Source organism: Corapipo altera, unplaced genomic scaffold (genome assembly GCF_003945725.1).
Source record: "Corapipo altera isolate COAL_440 unplaced genomic scaffold, ASM394572v1 74, whole genome shotgun sequence".
Classification (NCBI taxonomy): Eukaryota; Metazoa; Chordata; class Aves; order Passeriformes; family Pipridae; genus Corapipo; species Corapipo altera.
Genome location: NW_020884934.1, coordinates 1,911,740 through 1,931,813, shown reverse-complemented (window position 1 = coordinate 1,931,813; position 20,074 = coordinate 1,911,740). Strand labels below are relative to the sequence as shown.

The 20,074-nt window shown below is 36.6% G+C and overlaps 1 protein-coding gene across 3 annotated transcripts in view; it reads right to left on the bottom strand.

Annotated features, from left to right (window-relative positions):
* CADM2 (cell adhesion molecule 2) overlaps window positions 1-20,074 on the bottom strand; it is a 612,665-nt gene that overhangs the window by 58,838 nt on the left and 533,753 nt on the right. For all 3 annotated transcript variants that reach the window (XM_027660008.1, XM_027660010.1, XM_027660009.1), the window contains one exon: window positions 11,018-11,196. In XM_027660008.1, the coding sequence (XP_027515809.1) occupies window positions 11,018-11,196 (179 nt within the window). The remainder of the gene's footprint in view (window positions 1-11,017; window positions 11,197-20,074) is intronic.

The following is a 20,074-nucleotide window of genomic DNA, read 5'->3' as shown; positions in this document are numbered from 1 at the left end:
TACAAATACTGCACTGGGCAAATCACTGAAGCTTATGCAACTTGCCTTAAAGAAATTAGTTAAATTTGCAGAGTATGCAGGAGGCTAAGGAAATTAATTTTGTAATTCAACATTTTAAATAAAAAGGTAGTTTTAGAGCATTGTTTGAGAACACAGCCTGAAATGAAGAAGCTTTACCTATAAAAAGGCATCTATGTATGTCTTGATCTTGTTCACAACCCTACATTAATAAATATATACACAGTAAAGAATGGATCTCTGCCTTGAAGATTTGTAAGGTCATTATTTGGACAGTACAGACCAAATGTTAGGGAAAAAGAGGTAGCATTATTCCCATTTCACAGCTGGGGAAATGAACACAGAAGAATTAAGTGGAATGTCTTAAATTTTACAGACTTCTGAGACTGACAGGGGAGTTCAAAACAGATCTCCTGAGGCTCATTTCAATCTTCTACTAAAAAACCCCCCAAAAAATCAAAAACACAAAGGAAAACAAAACCTCTCTCAAAACTGCATTTAAAAAAGCAGTTGTCCTTATACCTGCAGTGCCAATTTCACTGCATTCAAGACAAAATGTTACCACAAAAGCCACCAAATATCTTGCTTGAATAAAGCCAGCATGATTTTCCCCCACTATTAATATGGTGTTCTAGGCCCATTGCCACTGCTTAAAAAATCACATTAGGCTGTAATGTTCATTTTTATTCTTTTTAAGTAAACAGACAAGCCATATTTCCTTGTTTTTCCAAGGCATAAAATAGGACCATTCAAAATTAAATGAAATAAAGTACCAGCAGCTGGCCCTTGAAAACCTATGAGGAAAAGCTAATGCACGACACAAATTCAGACACCAGCAGCCTTGAACAAAGATGACAGCTTTCCCTGAATGACACTTGACTCTTTCTGCACACACAAAAAAATAAATTAAAAAAGCTCAGCCAGAATTGCACTGAGAAGAAGAAAGAGGTCAAAGAGAATTTTCCCAAATTTCCCTGTTACGGAGGCATGTGTTGAAACTAAGTGGAGGCAAACAGATTGCTGATCTCTATTTTATTACAGTTGCTACTTTCATTTCTCTGAGAAATTCAGGACAGATCACTGAAATCGCTTAAACAACTCAAAACTCACTTCAATAATTTTAAGGTTAGTAAAAAGAGATAGCAGAGAATGTCATTTATTTTAAATGACTTTATTTCAAAATATAATCAGAGGGGTCCAAGACTAATCTGAAACACTTTATCACAGTGGCATAGCTGTATCTCAATGAAAATCACCTTGGGAAAGCGAATGGCATCTTTGCAACCTAAAACATAGATTATTGCACTTCATTGCACTGTCTTTGACTAATATAATTAATTCTCACGTTCCTATCACCAAAGTACACTACATGAGAAAATAAGGCCCTATCTTTCTAGCTGTCAACCTGTAATGCTCTTTTCTTGCTCAAAAGAGTTCTACACATGTGGTCGAATTCCTGTCACGACTCTTTACCCTTGTATAACACATAACCATGGATAGTGGGATAAATGCAACATAGTCAAGACTTAATTTTGTTAATATTATCCAGCTTGCCATCAGGCTGGTAGATATTTAGTGCCTTAACTATTAAGCCATCAAATAGGATAATTCACCAGCAGAATGTCACAGTATTTTTTTTTTATGAAGAATGCTTGATTGTATTGCTAATTTATTTTAAACAAAATAATATACAAAGCAGAGCAAAGAGGTTTCACTTCCTGCCATCCAGAGCTCTCCTCAATCAAGCACCAAACTAGCACTTCAATATGTCAGGGTCCTTCAACTCCTCCCTGCCTCCCACCAATCAAGGATTACGGATCCTGCAGTAAATGTAAAACACAGAAATCACTGGGGAGGGGGGGAAACAAAGCCACTAGTGCAATGGTCCACAGTAATATCTAAAGAATAAAACACTTTAATGACAGTTTTACCCTGCCAAACTTTTTTCTGTGCTTCCTCCTCTCCTTTGGTTTGTTTTTGTCTTTGCTTGCCATGAGGATTAACATGGGCTGTTCCAGCTGAAAGATATACCCTCCTCAGGCATGAGGCTACCAAGAAAAAACAATTTTTATCTTCCAGGGTGTATGTGGGGAGTAAACTTCCCAGGGTGTATGTGGGAGCTGTGTGGATACCAATGAAGGAAAAGTAATGAAAATGCACATCTAAGTATAAAGTAGATAAGGCAAAAAACCCAGGTACTTTGATTCTTCTGCCTCGAGGCCTTGTAACAAAATAAAAGTAATCCTGACTGAAAATTGTTTGGATCACTCTCACAAATGACACATCACCTTCCACCATAACATGAACACCATCAGTTGTAGCTGATACCTGGAGACTAGTTCACAGTCAAGTTTCTTTGAATGGGATTTAGAGCTTTCTTAGTGCTTGGGAGGGAACCGCAGCCTTGTGAAACAAGTCAGGGTGTTGTGGGAGATCCTCGTGTGGCATATTCCAGCCAACTTTATCAGTTTTGGTGGTAATGGCCTTTTTGGTTTGGTTTTGTTTTTTTTTTTTCCCTCCTTGCAACTTGAGAATGGTTTTGAGATACACCCTTACTGCCCTGCTGATTATTTTTTGCTGTCTGTTCTCCTTTCTGTGAGAGACACACAGAGAAAGATCGATGTGATGAGCTTTCCTGAAAGCTGCCAAAAGGGTTTGGAATCCCTGAGACAAAGTCTAGGTGGTTCACAGGAAGGCAGAGTAAGATTCAATTCAGAAAGTCTATTGTAGGATTTAGCAAAAAAAAAAAAGTGACTTTAATTACAAAACAAAGAGAAATTTATTACATTGCATCAAGAATTCAAGAAGTAAGAGCAGGAAAAAATAGTTTGTGATTGCAGCTTAGAAGATTCCGTTTTGGAGGAGGGGCTAAAGACACTTCAAGGTCCCAACACAAATTTTGATGGAACCTATGCTGTGAAGAAAGATTAGGAAGACTTATAAAATTTAAAAGATTTTTTTAAAGATTTTTTTCTTCAGGAAAATTTCAAATTTTTGTCAGTATGATTTGATTTTTAGTTGAAAGAATACTGAAAACAAGTGGGGAAATACCTTATTTGCTGTAAGGAAAATGCTACTAGAATACTGTAAGAAACATTTGATTGAATATCTTTTTCCTTTATAGAATACAGAAACGCAGGCTAAGATAAACTCTAGAAAAAAATTACCATAATTAAAATTTCAAATAAGAAAAATAGAATAATCAGTACTAATAATTATTAACATCAAATTATGAATGTTAGAACTATTAATGGCTTGAGATAAGCTAAGTGTCTACTTTTCTCTGAGCCTCCATACTCTTCCCATGTGATCAGAGACCTTAGATATGAAAGTTTTCAAAGGTCTGTTTTTTTGCAGAAGCTTTCCCTGCCCCTCTCGGTCTCCAAAGCATTTTTACCTATTTCCATTTGGTCAGAACCTTCCCAAGGTTCCCAATCTCAGCTGGAACTGAGCACAGTTCTGATGTATCACCTAGCATTAGTTGTCATTTTAAGCAATATCAGTAACTAGAGTACCATTTTTTTCCTTGAATTGAGTGAAAAACTGAGCAACCTATTCTCAAAACAAAGGTGAGTTAAAGAAGCACCACAGAGAGAGATAGGGACAGGATACCCTTATTTGCATTCCACAGCACCTAATGGTGCAGGAAAGATTTCAGCTTAGAAAAATCACTAAGTCACATTAATATTATCTTTATAGTTTGAGTTTTGTGAATAATAAATGATTTAGATGGAAACAGAAGATCATTAGCAACTGTTAGCCTATAACTTTATCAGCAGCCTCAAGTGAAATTATTCAGTTAGCAGTTATATTTTCTTCATGAAGATTGCACATGATCTTCAGAGGCATGGTAATTTTACAATCTGACTTCTCAAACAGAAAAGCTCAGATGAAGTAAAGTTCAAGAAAACTGGGGGTATAAGCAGTAGCAAAGTGTGAAGTACAGAAAAGTTAGAGAGCAAGCTTTGCTACTGCAGCAAATCACTGATAATAAACTCGACAGCACCATTTCAGAAATACATGGCACTGAAGGTCAGAAAAACCAGTTCTCAGATAAAGCAAGAGTAGTAGCTCTAGTTCAAGAAGTACTTCATTTTATATGCTCTACCCATATACAAGCACCCAAAATATTAACTTTATGCACTTATTGAGTATGGACAAATAAAAAAATCCCTCATTATAACTCAAAACAAACACAAAACCTTTTCTTTTTCAGGAATCACATAAGAAATTCCAATCAAGAACTATCACATTTGCCAATTATAAGTATACACAGCAAATTAGATATTTTCAAGAGCTGTGTGTTATTAGAGACATTTTTCAAAACTACAGGCTTTTAGAATACGTATGACATCAATTCAAATAGGAATGAACCACATATATTAGAATATATTGTTAGAGGTTGGACCTGGAGAGAGATTTGCTGCTGAGTAAATGCTCTGGGTTCAATTATTTCAATGAGCACTCCAGTAAGGAATAAAAATAAAATAAAAAAAAAATAAATAAATAGAAAAAATTTAAAAAGATTCTTCCATATGTTATCTAACAAAATCACTTTATTTTATTTTCAAAGGTTTTTTTAAATTAAAAACAGTATTTTAACGTAAAAATGTAGAAGTGCCAAACATATTCCCCAAAATGTTAGTGTGGTTTGGAATGTTATTTACTTGACCTTTCCAAAATAATTTTAAGCTTATCTGGAAAAAAATTTGTATCTTATTTTTCTAAAGTCACCATAAATGAAGAAAGATCAGTTCACGCAGCTCAACCATACACCCCATTATTCAAGTATTTATCAACAAAAAGCAATTTCAAAGTAGCTGCCTTGAGAGCGTTCAGGGATAATAGCTGGACAATTCATCCATAAAATTAAGCCAACGATTCCACCATAAGTTTCTTGACAGACTTTTCATACCTGAAAATGTCAGCTAAACACTATTCTTCTTTAATCCAATAACAAAAGCTGTATTATGCAATGATTTCTTAATTCATCTGGCTGTGTTGTGCTTTAAGGTTTGGACCACATCTTCTGGAGAAGTCAAATTTAATAATATGATAATTATTTAATAGCTTAATGTCATTTTAGAACATCGATATATATGCAAAATCAAGACATTTCAACACAATCTGAAGGGCTATGCTTTGAAGAATAACATATGTATGAAATTCTCAGGGTGTTTATAATTCTACCTTTAACATAGCGTTTTAATGACTCACTTTCTTAGGCCTGACACAGTGTAACCTCGCTCCTCCTCACTTTGATTTTTGCTAAAACTATCCAGCTGATGTGGATTTCAAAGGATATGATGATGATGATGAAAAAAGAGATCTCTTCCTGGATAATTTAGCAGACTCTGATTGCTTTTGCTTGTGGGTATGTATGCATGCATGCATGGTGGGGAAGTGGAAGAGAGAAAAAAAAAGAGATAGTTTAGGGGGAAGGAAGGCTTTTGAGAGTGTCTTCAAGAGCATTGTTTTATTTATTTTTCATCAGAAAGCTCAGGCTCCTCTGTCTCTGAGTCTCTATCATCTTCTTATAAGATGGGAATAGGAAAAACTTTTCACCTTTGTTTTAAGGACTCAAAATTGAGACTTCCTTCTTTTAATTCAAACACAGATATAAAAAAGCAAAATCTCAAAACTGAAAGGCACAGGTATTCAAATGCATTAATTTTATAATTATGTCCTAAGATGTCTTCTGAGTCCCACATTCCTGATATGCCTTGATAGCTAAAAGGGCAATTTTGTGGTTTTTTTAACCAAAATTACCCACTATTGTAGCCATAAATGTAATTATCGTTACATGACAACACAGGTCTCCACACTTCTCTTTTCTCAAAGCCCAAGCTTTGTTCACCCAAAGGTGGGATATTCCCAGAGGCAAAGAAAGTGTTTTCTCCAATGTGTGTGTAAATGAGACATTTCAACTCAGAAACTTTAAAGCAGGAAACTTTAGAAATTATCCTGTTATCTCTCTTTTAGTCTTAACACCAAAACAGAGGGCAACAAGATTACTGATGAGCTTGCTGCTCCACGTGGATGCTGTTTCCTTTCCTTCCCACCTCCCCTCTGCCCCTCTAGTGAATATTTTTTATGTGTTTTTTGATGTATGGTTATGATGATGAGGTGTCCAAAAGCACTACACAAGATTTATCAGAGTTCTCTAGTGAAAACATTTGCAAATCAAAAGATCTATTGCCTATTCAGTAAGCTTAGTTTTCCAAGAAAGCAGAAAATATCCTCACCTCCTTGGTTTTCTTTCAATTTGCTGTTCGACTCAGTTTCTACTTTCTTGGAGAGATTTGAAAAGAAACTTGTATAAATTTAAAAGTGCACCACGCTGGAATTATGAGTGGCCACAGAAGATGAGCCTTTATATATGTATTTGGAGGTAGCATTTAATAAACCAAGGTGTCTGGTGCAGATTTGGTATAGGCCATTTACCAGATGTGGAGAACAATCAATCACAGAGATTTAAAACTGGAATAAAAATGAAGAAAAAAGGTGAAAAAAAGACCACTAAAGAAAGAGAGTGGACACAAGGGACAGGAATCCAGGAAATGCAGAGTTTAAGATCATAACTAATGAGAAAATGAGACCAGGGTGGAAAAATCTGAGAATCTACTGAAGGGAAGCAGCACAAGTACAAAAGTGATTTGAATTGCCTGCTTCCAGGACAAACAGCAAGAGAGGCCAAACAGCTTGTAGAGTTGGGAAGAGAAGAGATCAAGCAGCAGGCTTAAACAAACAAAAGAGAATACTTTTCCCTCAAAGCACGTAACTCAATTCAGAAACTTGTTGCCACAGGTTACTGTGAAAGCTAAGATGACAAATGTTTTGAAATGGGACTGGACAAGCAGGTGGAATACAAATAATGTTATAGTTAGGAAAGGTGCAGTGGGACCTTTGGTCTTACACACTGTAGGAGATCTTCTGTTTGAAAGCACATTCCAAAATACTAATGAGGATGTAACTCGGTCTTTCAGCTGCCTTTATTTGCAAGAAATAGCTTGCCTAAGAAAAAAGTACGAAATAGAGAGGCTGAAGACAAAGGAATATGTTATGACCCTTTTTATTATTCAGAAATACTAAGTAACTGGCTCAAATGCTTTGTATGTATAATATGGGCAATATTATGTATGTAATGTATCTATAATTGGGGCAGTAAGAACTGCCTTGACCATCCACAGCTGCTGATTCATATTAATTTCCATATTGCTCTTCTAGAGAATTGCTACATGACACATTATAGCTCTGAATATTTCAATTAATTTAATGCTTGTGTATAAATTGGCATATCAGGATATTTCACCAAGGTTCTCCATTTCAAATAGGTCTGCAAATTGTCAAATGCTGCTGTTGCCATTAAGAATGTTTCTCAATGATGTGGACTTGTGTCACTCACTGCAATGTGTTGATGAACTAAGTCTTCAGCAGTGACCTCCAGAGGTTATGAACTACTCCTACAGAAATCACAAGTGTATCTTCAGTTTGATTATTATGGACCACCTCCTTCCTCTACTCCAGCTAAGTCAGTGCACTCATTACCTAAGCTTTGCAAGTAGAATCTATGTTTTTGGACTGAGCAACATGAGTCTGACAGTTTGCTCTGTTTGCTGATGATTAATGACAAGTATTTGGACAAAGGTAAACAAAAATTCTTAATAAATTGGAAGAGAGTGAAAATTGCCTGGGGCACATTACCAAAGAAAGGGTGTAATATATCTAGCCAGAATGTGCACTTCTAAAGCACCAGGCTTACCAATTAGAATACAGAAATGACAACAGCTACAGGCATTAAAGCTTGTGCCTTTGTTACTGCAAGAGACAAATGTTTGAGCAAACTACGTCTTGCCTTTGTACTTCTGCCTATAAACTCTGACTTTGTGCCCACCCTCCTGCTTCACAAAGTATTTTATGACATTCATTATTAACAATAAATGTTAAGAAAAATTAAATTAGCAGACATATTGATTCAGCAAAGCAGCATGAGTATATTTAATAGTCCATGCCGATAACTTTATTCAAATTTGTTCAGTTTCTCTGAAGTCCGATTTCTTTAATTATACTGCAAATCTAGAATGATTTTTTATGTTATCAGACACTAATTGCATTGGACAGATTGCCATTCATCGCTTATAGCAATATGTATTTCCAGTACTGTCCCTTAACATCAAAACAGTTTTAACTCATCATCACTTACTGTAGAAAAAATACTACTTTTCTGTATAATTTTGTGTCTAGGTTAGTCCAGTTAAAGGCATGAGACACTCTTTGCTTGGTTTGTATAATTAATATATATAAATACTTTGCTTGCCTTTAACTTCTAATTATGATAAACTATTCCTTCCATTTTTAGGCAATCCTCTCTCTACACTAAAGCTGTCTAAATCTTCTCTCAGTTAGGAAGATAACTTAAGGAACTGACAGAATTATTAGATTGAGTACCACTGAGAGGGGGATTTCATAGGGGGAAAAAAAGAATAGAAGCCAGATGAAGCTTTTATAACATTAACAAACAGAAAGACAGAAAATCTGTCAGAGTAGAAGTGAAGAAAAGGAAAAAAATGTAGTCCACATCAGAGTATACATTAGAAAAGAAAAGCTCTGAATCAGGCTGCACTCCCTTGCCTCTGCAGAGGATACCTTCCATTGATGTCCTCTGTTTCCTCACATGGAAAATCTGGCATGTACTTCTATTAGAAACCTAACATTCAAAGTAAGAAGGCATACTTATGGGATAAATTAATTCTAGCAAAGAAGTAGGACAAAAAAATTACATCAACACATTAAGCACAGGGGAAGGGATGAGAAATCAAAGGATGCTTCCAGATATATTTAGGAAGATAAAAAAATACATCTTCTATTAAATGGAAGGATGCATCTCAGAAAGTGATAAAAAGTAGGTTTTTTAGCCCCCAGAGAAATAGAGAGAAAATATTGTATAATTTGGGGAGGATTATGTTTCACTAGAGACATTCATGAATATAATGAGCTAAAGAAGGGATAAGGCTGCTTAAATTGATCTATACAACTGATTGTTCTACACTTGATAAAATAATTGTGTCAGTCTCCTCTGTACTTAAAATAAACCTAACAGCTCTGAAATGCAGTAAGTTGTTAAGCACTAAATATCATCTCATACTCTGTCACATTACTCTCATTGTTTCAGAAACCTCGGAAGCACCTGACATTTACCTTCTCTAGTTCCAACACTGGCATTGAAGAAATGCAATTAGGAAAACTCTGGTACTCATAACAGAAGAGGTCAGCAATGAGGGAGCTAAACCTGATAATGTGCCTAATGTGCTGCCAAACATAACAGAACACCTCCCTGATAATGAATGATTTTACGGGCTGCCAGGAAGTTGTTGCAAGATAATCAGACTGACAGGGGGGCACGCCACCGCGAGAAAGACACATAGGAAATGATGAAATATTCTTTGGTAGAGGTGTATTGCAGAGTCATCACTGATGGGAAAAAAATCTTACTGTTATCAAAGGCCACATTTTCAGAAATAATCACATAAGTAAATTGGGCAGAAAAGACGAATCACAGAAGTTTCAACATAGGGTAAACGCAGAAGCCATTATCTCATCAAAGGCAGTGCACTTTGTGCCTGCAGCCAACAACCACCACATCACCACCTCCAGGATGTAAAAGACATTTTTTCTTTTTCTCTTCTTGTGGTAACCAATGTAACTTGAGGTTAGAGGGTTTCGTTTTTCTGCTTGTCTTTAATACAGAAATACTCACGCAGCGGCACAGGCTCTGTGTTCCTCATGCAAAGACCTTCTCCTTACTTGTGCCACTAATTCTACATAAACTAGCAGTGAACTTTAAGAAAAATGAAAAGTAAACTAAGGGTTTCTTTTGATGAATGACATTCCATCAACAGTGCCAATAAATAGCTCCTTACTGAAAGCAGCACTTATTAGAAGTTTTATGCCAAATACCTAAAGGCAGGATAAACCTTGAGTGAAAAATGTTTTTCGAGACCTTACAACCATCAAAGAAACATGTATTTGTTATAACCGAATTAATCATGAGCAAATAAAATCTACATAATTCTCATGTCTATTTACAGACTATAATTTTCATTAGATTTTTTCATTTTATTTTGTCAGTTATAAGAAGTCACATTTTTAAAAAAAATACACACAAAAAAGTACCTCCATGTACTACAGTGGAGCTTCTTCCTTTACATTCACTTAGATTAAAATTCAAATTATGGAAATCATCATCTTCCAGGAATACATATTTGTGATAAGAAAACATCATGTTTTGAGACTGCTAGATCCACACTGCAAGGCTGTATTAAAGGTAAATCCTAATTTTGTATTATAGTTTCTCCTATACTATATCAATCTATTTCACGATCAACTTAGAAGGCAGCTATTCCTTTCACGTGACCCATATTGTTGTCTAATTAATTATGGGAAAAAAAATCAACTGGAATTTAATATGAATCTTCCTTTTCAATTTTATTAGAAGTAGCATAATGAATTAAGGACATGACATAGTTTTGACGATTCATTGTAACCATAGGTCAGATGATGACAAGCTAACTTGTATAAGCTGAATTTTCTCAGTAGCAGATCTCCTGGTCTATAAAAAACTGAACAGAAAACCTCAAACACTCATCTGTCTGGTATTTCTCTTCATATAACCTTTTGTGACCAGCTTTATCTGAACAGCTGGGCCTGAGGCAAGTGTTTTTAAAACAGTACCGACATACTGCAAAACATTTTTACAGGTGCTTACTTACCAAAAAGTTCACAGCATAAGTGACTATATTTTGTTTAAACTGTACGAAGAGAGGCATGGCAACAAAAGAGAGATAACATCCGTCCCACAACTAGGTGACAGCATAAATAGAAGTGCAATTATACTACCGACTTTTTTCTTGCTATTCTTTCTGTAATGACCATAAGCAGCTGACTGTATTGGCTTGAAATGTTATATATGCATTACATGCACTAACAAGAACACACTCACCATGTACTATCAGGACATATTCTGTGCTGTTTCGGCCAATAGGATTTTTTGCTTCGCATCGGTATGTGCCATTGTCTGTTTTGTTTAGGAAACTGATGCTTAGAACCCTGCCATTGACAACCATTCTCTCTGGATCTGGCAGTTCTCCACCGTCCTTTGTCCACAGTACTGGTTCTGGCCTGTTGGAGGATCCAAAGCAATGCATTTATTTAGATACATGAAACATGTATATGCAACATATGCTTCAGAAATAGTAGCATCAGAAACTCATGAGTAGTAACCGACCATCAAAGGGTATTCAACGATAGTTTGAATTACTGGATAGAATGAACTGTCACTATTACAACCTCACCAGGAAAGAAAGTGAAAGAACAAGCAGAGAAAAGAAGAGAAATCAAAAAGGAAGTAGAACAGTACTGGAACAGGCCAAGATCTTTCCTAAGCTAAAAAGTAGGTCTTGCAAGGTTTTAGGGCCCACAGTTTGGCAAGGTGCTTGGTAAGCTAAGTGAAAGCAGCTTTCTGTTTGTTTGATGAACAATGTGGTTCTGTGTGGGTGACAGGAACCAGAAATCATGGGAGCAGGGTGGGTGAGGTACATGTAAGTGATTTGTAAATGGATTCTCAAATTATTTAGGCTATTCACATTCACAAGTACACTCCCATGTGCTGAGGATTTTCCCTGAACCGGGCTTATCAGTCTCAAAGCAGCACATCTTACACACAATCTAAATTTGTTTCTGTTGCTGCATTGTGTCACAAACCATCCCTTTTCCCGCCCTTTCTGCATCCTTCCCTCAAATAATTGCCTGCTACACGTTATCACAAGTGATGTAAGATTTCACTTAAAATCCCGGATTTCCTTCTTTTATGAAACCTTTCCTCTTATGCCTCATGCACTTGAGTCAACCAGGCCAAAAGCAATGCACTGGCAGTGATAACCCCCTAGGCAAGTTAAGGGCACCACAGAGAAGGGAACTGACCATCCTGCAGATTCACAGATTCACACCTTCCCACTGGCAAGTGATACTTGAATCTTTCCTGAAGACTCTCAAGAAGCTCCCTAGTTCAGATTTGCCTAACAGACAGCGGGATGTATTTATTACTGCTATGCAGTCTTCATTCACAGGTAACAAGATATACTTCCAAATTTACATGAGGCAAATCACCAAAAATGCAGACTCGTGACTGGGAATGAAAGGTTGGCTTCCTGAATCCTGTCTGTGTCACAAGCAGAGCATCTCAGGCCCTTAGAAACTAATCACTCAAGTAAGATATATCACAGCCTGTGGGTTCACTGATACCTTACTTGTAGCTGGTAGCTTTGTGCACTGTAACCCAAATATCAATCTCTTTTGGGTACATTATTTAAGTGATTTCAGTCCGAAGCTGTTCTAGATTGGCACATATATTTGGTAGGGAAGTATTACATTATATTATCCTATTGAAATATGCAGTTGTATGACTAAGTAATGAAACAAAATATGATACAGTGTTATGGTCACTAGTCTTACTCAAGAAATAGTTCATTACATTAATTTGAAGCAGGTGTTCAAAGCCTATTAAATTTAATAAAGTGTTAAGAATAAGAATTAAACCTAAATACTTAAGGAGAAGCATTTTGTCAAAATGTGGCCTAATGATTTCAACAACATGATTTTCTTTTAAGTTAGGCAAAACGTGAAAACAGGGAATTTTTCTGAAATGCACTTACCGCTATATAATTCATTTAACTCTTTAAAGTAAAAATACTGTGGGTCCCTTCCAATTTGCAATATCCTGTGAACATCTGAAACATTTATCTTGAAACGTAACAGATTTATACATGTTTTAGTGATATTTGTTTGACACCCCGCTAAAACATCATTGAACTTAGACTGGCTGTTCTCTGAAGTTATGACTTTTTTCGGAAAATCATATACCCAGAGAATAAAGCAAGGATTAAGAACTGTTGGTATAATGGGCCTTATTTATACCTCACCATAAATATGTCATAATACTCCTCCTAAGTGCACTTTCATGAACTGGTATCTAAATGCACATGACAAATAACATACACACCCTCTTTCTGCTTAGTGTGAGCAGAGACTCTCGATGTCCACGCTGCTGCAGAAACATTGCCCTGCAGAGTTCCCAACATCAGGGTGTGATTTGCTTTGATGTGTTAAGGCGGATTTGTTCAATTTTCTAGCAAACTCCTCATTGTTTCCCCTTTACCAGCTCACTGTGAATCTGCAATCCCAGGAGTGGAGACTCTGAAGCACTTCTGCTGCAATGTGCACCATTACCTGCACAAATGGCGTGTTAAAGCAACTTCTGTGCAGTGGTAATTTATGGAACTTACGTTTTAAATTGAAACTAGATGGCGTATCCTAGGGGAAAACCCATAGGATAACAAATAAGTATGAAATGGAGACTTAGATATAAATTATTCAGGGGCTCTGTCACATTGTAATATACCAGCTGTAGCCTTACACAGAGCACTTAGCTGTGGTTGCAAAATGATGTGCGGCAGAAAAATCATGGCTTAGAGAGAGGTAGATCTGCATGCTGTGGATGTTGGGGAAGCTGCTAATTAACAGTTAATATTAAGCCATCCTGTGCTGTATTGGTGGAAGCAGCAGGACAATTCCTGGGCAGCAGGCCCATAGTCAACACATCCTGGTCACTGGGCACAGCTCTCAGGTACGATGGTGCCTAAAGCAGCAGTCCTGTCACAGCCACAGACTTAAATTTTGCCTGTGCTGCTGGGAAGCTTTGAGACACTCTGGTCTAAATGATTCACTAGTTAGGCAGGAGTGAGCTAAGAACATGAGACATGCTCATGCACCCAGGCCATTGTGCTGCTGTGGTCAGCACCAGGGGATGGCTGTTTAAGGGAAGAACATGAGTACTCCCCTTTTCTGTGGTCCATTCCTCCTGCACTCTGCCAGCACTCACAATCATTCTGTCAGGGATGCTGGAGGGCACATATCTTGTTCTCTTTTGTACTTACTTGATATTTAGACCTGTTGCCTATGAATGTCACTAATATCTTTTGGAATCTGCTTATAATGTCCATCAACCCAGCCTCCCGTAGGAATGAATTTTGGAAGTTCCCTACCTGCTATGCAAAAATGTATTTACTTTTATCTGTCTTACACTGATTTCCTAGCAGTGGCAATGAATATTGCAGGATATGGTAAGTAACAGTTCTGCATATTATAATCTTGTTATAAGTTATGACAGCCTTGTACTTAGCAGGCCCCTCTCTCCCCCTCTTTCTCTGTTTGAATTTGATACATTCTGAGATTGTCAGCAGGGGAAAAAAAAATTCAAAAAGAAAGGGCAAAGAAATTTTAACTTTAGAGCATATTGGCTGTTCTTTGATAATTGCCTTGGTACCTTCATTGTCCAAAGTACAAACGCAGCTGAAACACTAATGGGGAAGCTTTCCTTCTCTGACACAAGGCACAGACAAGTTCAAAGTCCCCGTAGTTTATCCTGTTAAAACACTGGTGCAAACCCAGATAGAGGTTTTTTTCTCTTAGCCAACATTTTGACTTAGGTTTGATACACTAAAACACCTGACAAATATGTACACTCCTTAATATCGCAGATTTTTCCTCATTGCACAAATCTCTAACACTGCAGAATTTCAGTGCTTTTTCTCATACTAATGGGCTGCTATAATGCTATCTATCCCTGCATGGACTGGAACAAATAGGGTGTCCCCATGCCTTGGGTTTGCTCTTACTTCAAGTTGAATCACACTTAGCCATTCAACACCTATTTTTCTTCAGACAATCCTGAAAATATCTTCCTCTGAGCCCAGCCCCTATAAAATCAGAATAAACACTTCAGCCACTAATGCAATTGCACACTGCTCCCTTCACACGTCTCCTGGCACAAACAAGCTCACTGACCCGCTCTGTCCTGACAGGAACACACAGCCTGTTAGTTACAATACACTAACCCAAAGAACTAGTCTGTCCTCCCTTTTCTGCTGCATTGGAGAAGAGCTGCTTTTATATATCTGCGATTTAATCCCTCCCATGTGGACGTGGTTAAGTGGAAATGAGCTGTGCTACCACTGAGACCCTGCACTGGGTTGAAGGAGGTAGCAGAGCTGAAGCACCAGGGTGCTGTTTGCTTCCCCAAAACACAGCTCTGCTTCTGGCTTACCCATACTAATTTGCTCCCGGTGTGACACCTTTTAAAACAAAACCAAACAAATTAAGCATGCTGTACTGATGAAATACTTTCACAGACACAGCTCAACTGTGGCAGCCCCTGATATTTCTTTGACTGGTACGTATTGCTTTTACTGATTTGACTTTGCATCAGCTGCTCATGGTGGCATTATCAGGACTGTGTTAAACAGAAAGAAACCAGAGATACCAATCACAAACATTATGAAAAGTAATGTCTCTGCCTGCCCCCCAAGAAATCTAAACTCTCTACTTCCTCTGTTGAACTGTTAAATGGGCTTAGATTTCATTATACGTTTCATTATGTTTAATCCTAACAGAAAAGCCCAGAAGCATTCAGTGACTGACTTATAAAAGGCAACTGTTTTTTAGGATAAATAAATGATTTCGTTGCATGTCTTCCCATTAGCCTCAAAACGTGACATAAAAAGCAACAAATTTTGGTATTATTTCCCAGTCAAACTGAAATGAGACTCCAATGAAGGTATCAAAACACTGGTGTGAAGTTGCACAATGACTCATGTTTTATACTGTGGAACAGGAGTTTTCTTGCAAGCAATTGAACAAAGAATTTGTAAATAGAGCAAAATTTTTTTCTAATCTTGAGGTTAAGAAAACTTTTTTTTCCAAAATAAGTCAAAGAGAAAGCTAAGGGTAAACTGAAATGTGTTGGAAAAAAAAATGTTTTCAAAACAAAAGATTTGTTTAGAAAAGAACACGTGGGCACTGATGCCTTTTCAACAAGTGTTTCCATAACATGAAAGTCAACAGTTATATTTACATCCATATTAATATTTTCTTTTTATAACTGTGGCCTTTAAAATTACACAGTAATATTTTAAAAAAAAATTGTTTACTTTCCATCCCTTTCTCCATCCTTAACCAAAGGACTGTGATGTTTCAGTGCTTTCTTATAAATCCTCCTTTCTAGCCGTATTTTTATATCTAACTATGACAGTTAACTTACCCTTCATTTAAAAATAATACATATATCTGTTGTATTACCTCTTCTTTCTGAACAAAGTGAATTTGTGCAATGCAATTCAGTTACACTTGGAAGGTTTTGGCTCTATTCATTTTTTTTTGCCCTTTTCTGATTTTTGTGTACAGAAAGGTCATGTACAAAGTGTTCTTCACTGAGACCTTAGTAAACAACACTTGGATAAGTTACTGGCCCTTAGTAATAGCACAGGATAACCTTTCTGTTTCCAAAAGATCACACTCAAAAAAAACAAAACCAAACCCAAAAAACCAGACCAACAACAACAAAAAAATGTCACCTTTTTGCATATTAAGTCTCACTGAGGATATTACCATATTATCAACTGGGGATCTAAGCATCCTGTCAAAATTTTGTAGCCAGTGTGGGTAAAAATAAGAAGGATGGAAGAAGAATTTGAGGAACACTAAAAAGACAACTACACTCATTATTTGAGTACAGTTCTCTCAAACAATACCTTTTACTTCTCTAAACAGGGTTACACTTGTATTCTCTGAAATCTATAAAACCATAATCTAGTGGATATGTTCAAATGAGTAATGGAAAAGGTATCACAACATTTATCAGAGTGTTTCTTGTTGAAACCGTGCTGCAAAGTTAAAAGTCATCTAAGGGAATGATTGCTTTATTAATTGGAAACATAGTTTCTCTGTATCAAGAAACTGGGTTTTTAGCTTTGTCAGTTAATCATCCAGTTCAAAGTCTAAACCCTGAGGGAACCTCTTGTTTATATAAAGCCTCAGTCTGATGAGTCATTTTGGGATGAGCTGTTTTGGGAGTATTTCATTTATCAAAAACATCAATACCCACAGTCACTAGTCTTTCATAAAAGGGTTGGATAGATGGTTTTTATTTTATGAGATTAGAACTGTCTCTGATTCTGTAGCTCTGCAAAGCCTGAGTAACCTTCATACAGTGTTTTTCTCCCCAGAAGAATTAGTAAAGAATATCCTAAGTACCTTTAATGAAGTTCTCTTTTTTTTTTTTAAGAAGGAAGCTTTGAACATCTGAATTGTCTATTATATTTGTCTCTATTTTTCTTTTTAAGCATCTTAGCAGACTAAGAACAGCCTAAGAACATTTATGATGTCCTATACTAACGTTTTTAAAATGGTTCAGAATTAAATTACCAAAATAGATTAAAAATGAGGTGGCAACAAACTATGGATTTCCACTTCTTACATCATAAAAATTTGACAAGAATTTAAGCTATAAAGACAGTAGGAAAACCAGGAAATGCTGAAGACTGTTGCAGTGTATTATGCCTTTAAAGAAGTTGCTTAAATAAGAATCTCAAATGGTGCTAGTATTCATCATTTACAAGAAAAAAAAAGAGAACCCCAAAAATTAGAAGAAAAAAAATAGAGCACAAAAGGAAAGCAAACAATCCAAACCAAACCAACCAAACAAAAAACCCCAAACACCTTCATTCCTTGCCTTTTGTCCTAGATACAGATAAAGCCTTTGTTTTGTTCATCACAACTGTACTTAGGTGACAGACCTCCCTGCTTGTAGCTTGCCTTAGATAAATCCACCTTCACTGGATTACAGGTACTAACAATGTCGATGTGATAGACTAAATTTGCAGCTGAGAGTCCTTATCCCTCAGCAGACTGTGACATCAACTGATTAAAGTGAATCATGAAGAGTCTTTTCAAAGCAAAGATATTTATCCTTTTACCCAAAGATACAAGTATATCTTGTTACAGGGCAAAAGAGTAATTTTTTGCATTCATATTTCCTCCCATCTACACTCCAATCTTTCCTTGCAACCTCTTTTAAGGTTCCTTCCAGGTCAAAAACCTTTGTCTGTAGGAATCTGACTATTATATCAATTATAACTGGAACTTTGAAACGACTTATCTCTAGCTTTTCCTTTTGCGCATATCATGTACCTTCCCCCTCTCATCCTCAAAATGTTTCCTTTGTTAGTCATTTTCAAGAAGACAAGGCAATATCAGACTAATATTCTGAAAAGTGCATAATCCATATATATATATGTATGCATATACGAAGTTTCTTACCTAATTCCTGTATTATTCACTATCCTCTCAAAAAAGTGCAAAAACCCTGCTGTGAATAACATTTTGAAGAATGGCTTTCTCATAGTCATGAGACAGATCAACAACAGAACTTATGTGAAATCAGAAGACAACTTATCAGTGAATTGTATCAGAAATATCCCTTGTATTTTACTATTGTAAGCAGCAGGGAGGCTAGAAATGGACAAAAAGATTGCCTAAAAAAAAAAAAAAAGAAACCCAACCAAAGTTTGTGAGTGAGATGCCATAGGGATGCGCCCAGAATTTCATCTAAATAAACTCCAAATCTGTTGCCATGTGAAAGCACATTTGGGGGAGTCCCCTACTTGTTCACAAAGTACCGTCCTCCCTCAGGCAAGTTTAATGCAGGAGGAAGAAGCAGACACCAAAGCAGTGTGCTCACTGCTCTGGGTGATCCACTGTCTTCCCACGATCCCCATTAGAAGTGAAAAAATAGTTCAGGGAATTATGGCTCATTATCAAGAGTCACTGTGTGTGTGTTGGAGAACCAGTGTCTTGCCAGGGTTAGTTTGGTTGTGCAATTCCCTCTTGCCTACACACAAACGTTCACAGCAGAAAAAAAAGAATCTTGTGCTTATACCCTCCACTTTCTTGACACAAATTAAGATTAAAAACATTTCATGCTTTCTAAGGGGCTTTTGATTTTCCCCAGCCTTTTTCTTTGGCATCTGTGTCTGCTGCTTCCTCAGAAGCAAGTAGGAGCACTGCAGATGTGCTAATTTTAACGGGCTTTTATAGCAGAGAACAGGAAGGGCCTTCAGCTGCCTGGTCTGTATAGTTCCCATCCTATAACCTCTCCCTCTTGTATTCTATTTTATGCAAATCTCTCCCACATTTGTTATATACTCCACCTACTTTTGAACTTGTGGTGTCTCATTTCACCCCTGCTCTGATTTTTTGCATTCTCTGAATCTGACCAACTTCCCAAACAATAGATTGGACATTTCCACTCCTTTATTATTTCTCAAGACATTTCTGCACCAGGCAAGTAATTATACTCATAAAAGGCAAAATTTGCTGAACTACTTTATTTTTGTCTTCCCTCACCATGAATCTACAAACACAAAACATAGGAGACAGGAAGAGGTCGCCATATTTCCAAATTTTCAAGGCCAGCCCATCACTTGGGAGCAAATGGAAATGAAGAATACAGGCACACTGATGCATACGATAAAGAAGAAAGGTAAACCTCTTTTAAATACACTGCTAGGTCAGGGAATAGGCAATTACTTAATTTTTTTTCAGAATAAATCTGAAAAAGACCTGAATATTTTAATGCATTTTTAGTAGTTCAAATCAAAATGCCTAATATTTTAGAATATTTTTAGTAACCAGCTAATAACCACACTTTTTTATATGTATTTTAAAGTCCAAAGCTCAAAACATCTCAATTTCAGAGGCAACATTATGACCTCTACAGCTTACAAACAGGTTTCACAAAAAGTGCTTTAAAATCTTCTGTCTTTAGGAAGCAATGGTACCTATGGCTATACTGTTCATTTTATGTTGCCAGTTTATAAATAATTTATATTTCTTTTAAATTTTGACCAGGAGAAAAAAAAAAAGTCCTCCACAGAAGTGTAACATCACTTTCAAAAAGATTCCTGAGGCTAGAAAGGCAGAAGGAGGAGTGTAGGCCAGTATAGCAGCAGAAAAGAAAAGAAAGGAAAAGAAAAGGAGAAAAGAAGAGAAGAAGAAAAGAAAAGAGAGGAGAGGTTCGGAGAGGAGAGGAAAAGAAAAAAAGAAAAAAAGAAAAAAAGAAAAAAAGAAAAAAGAAAAAAGAAAAAAGAAAAAAGAAAAAAGAAAA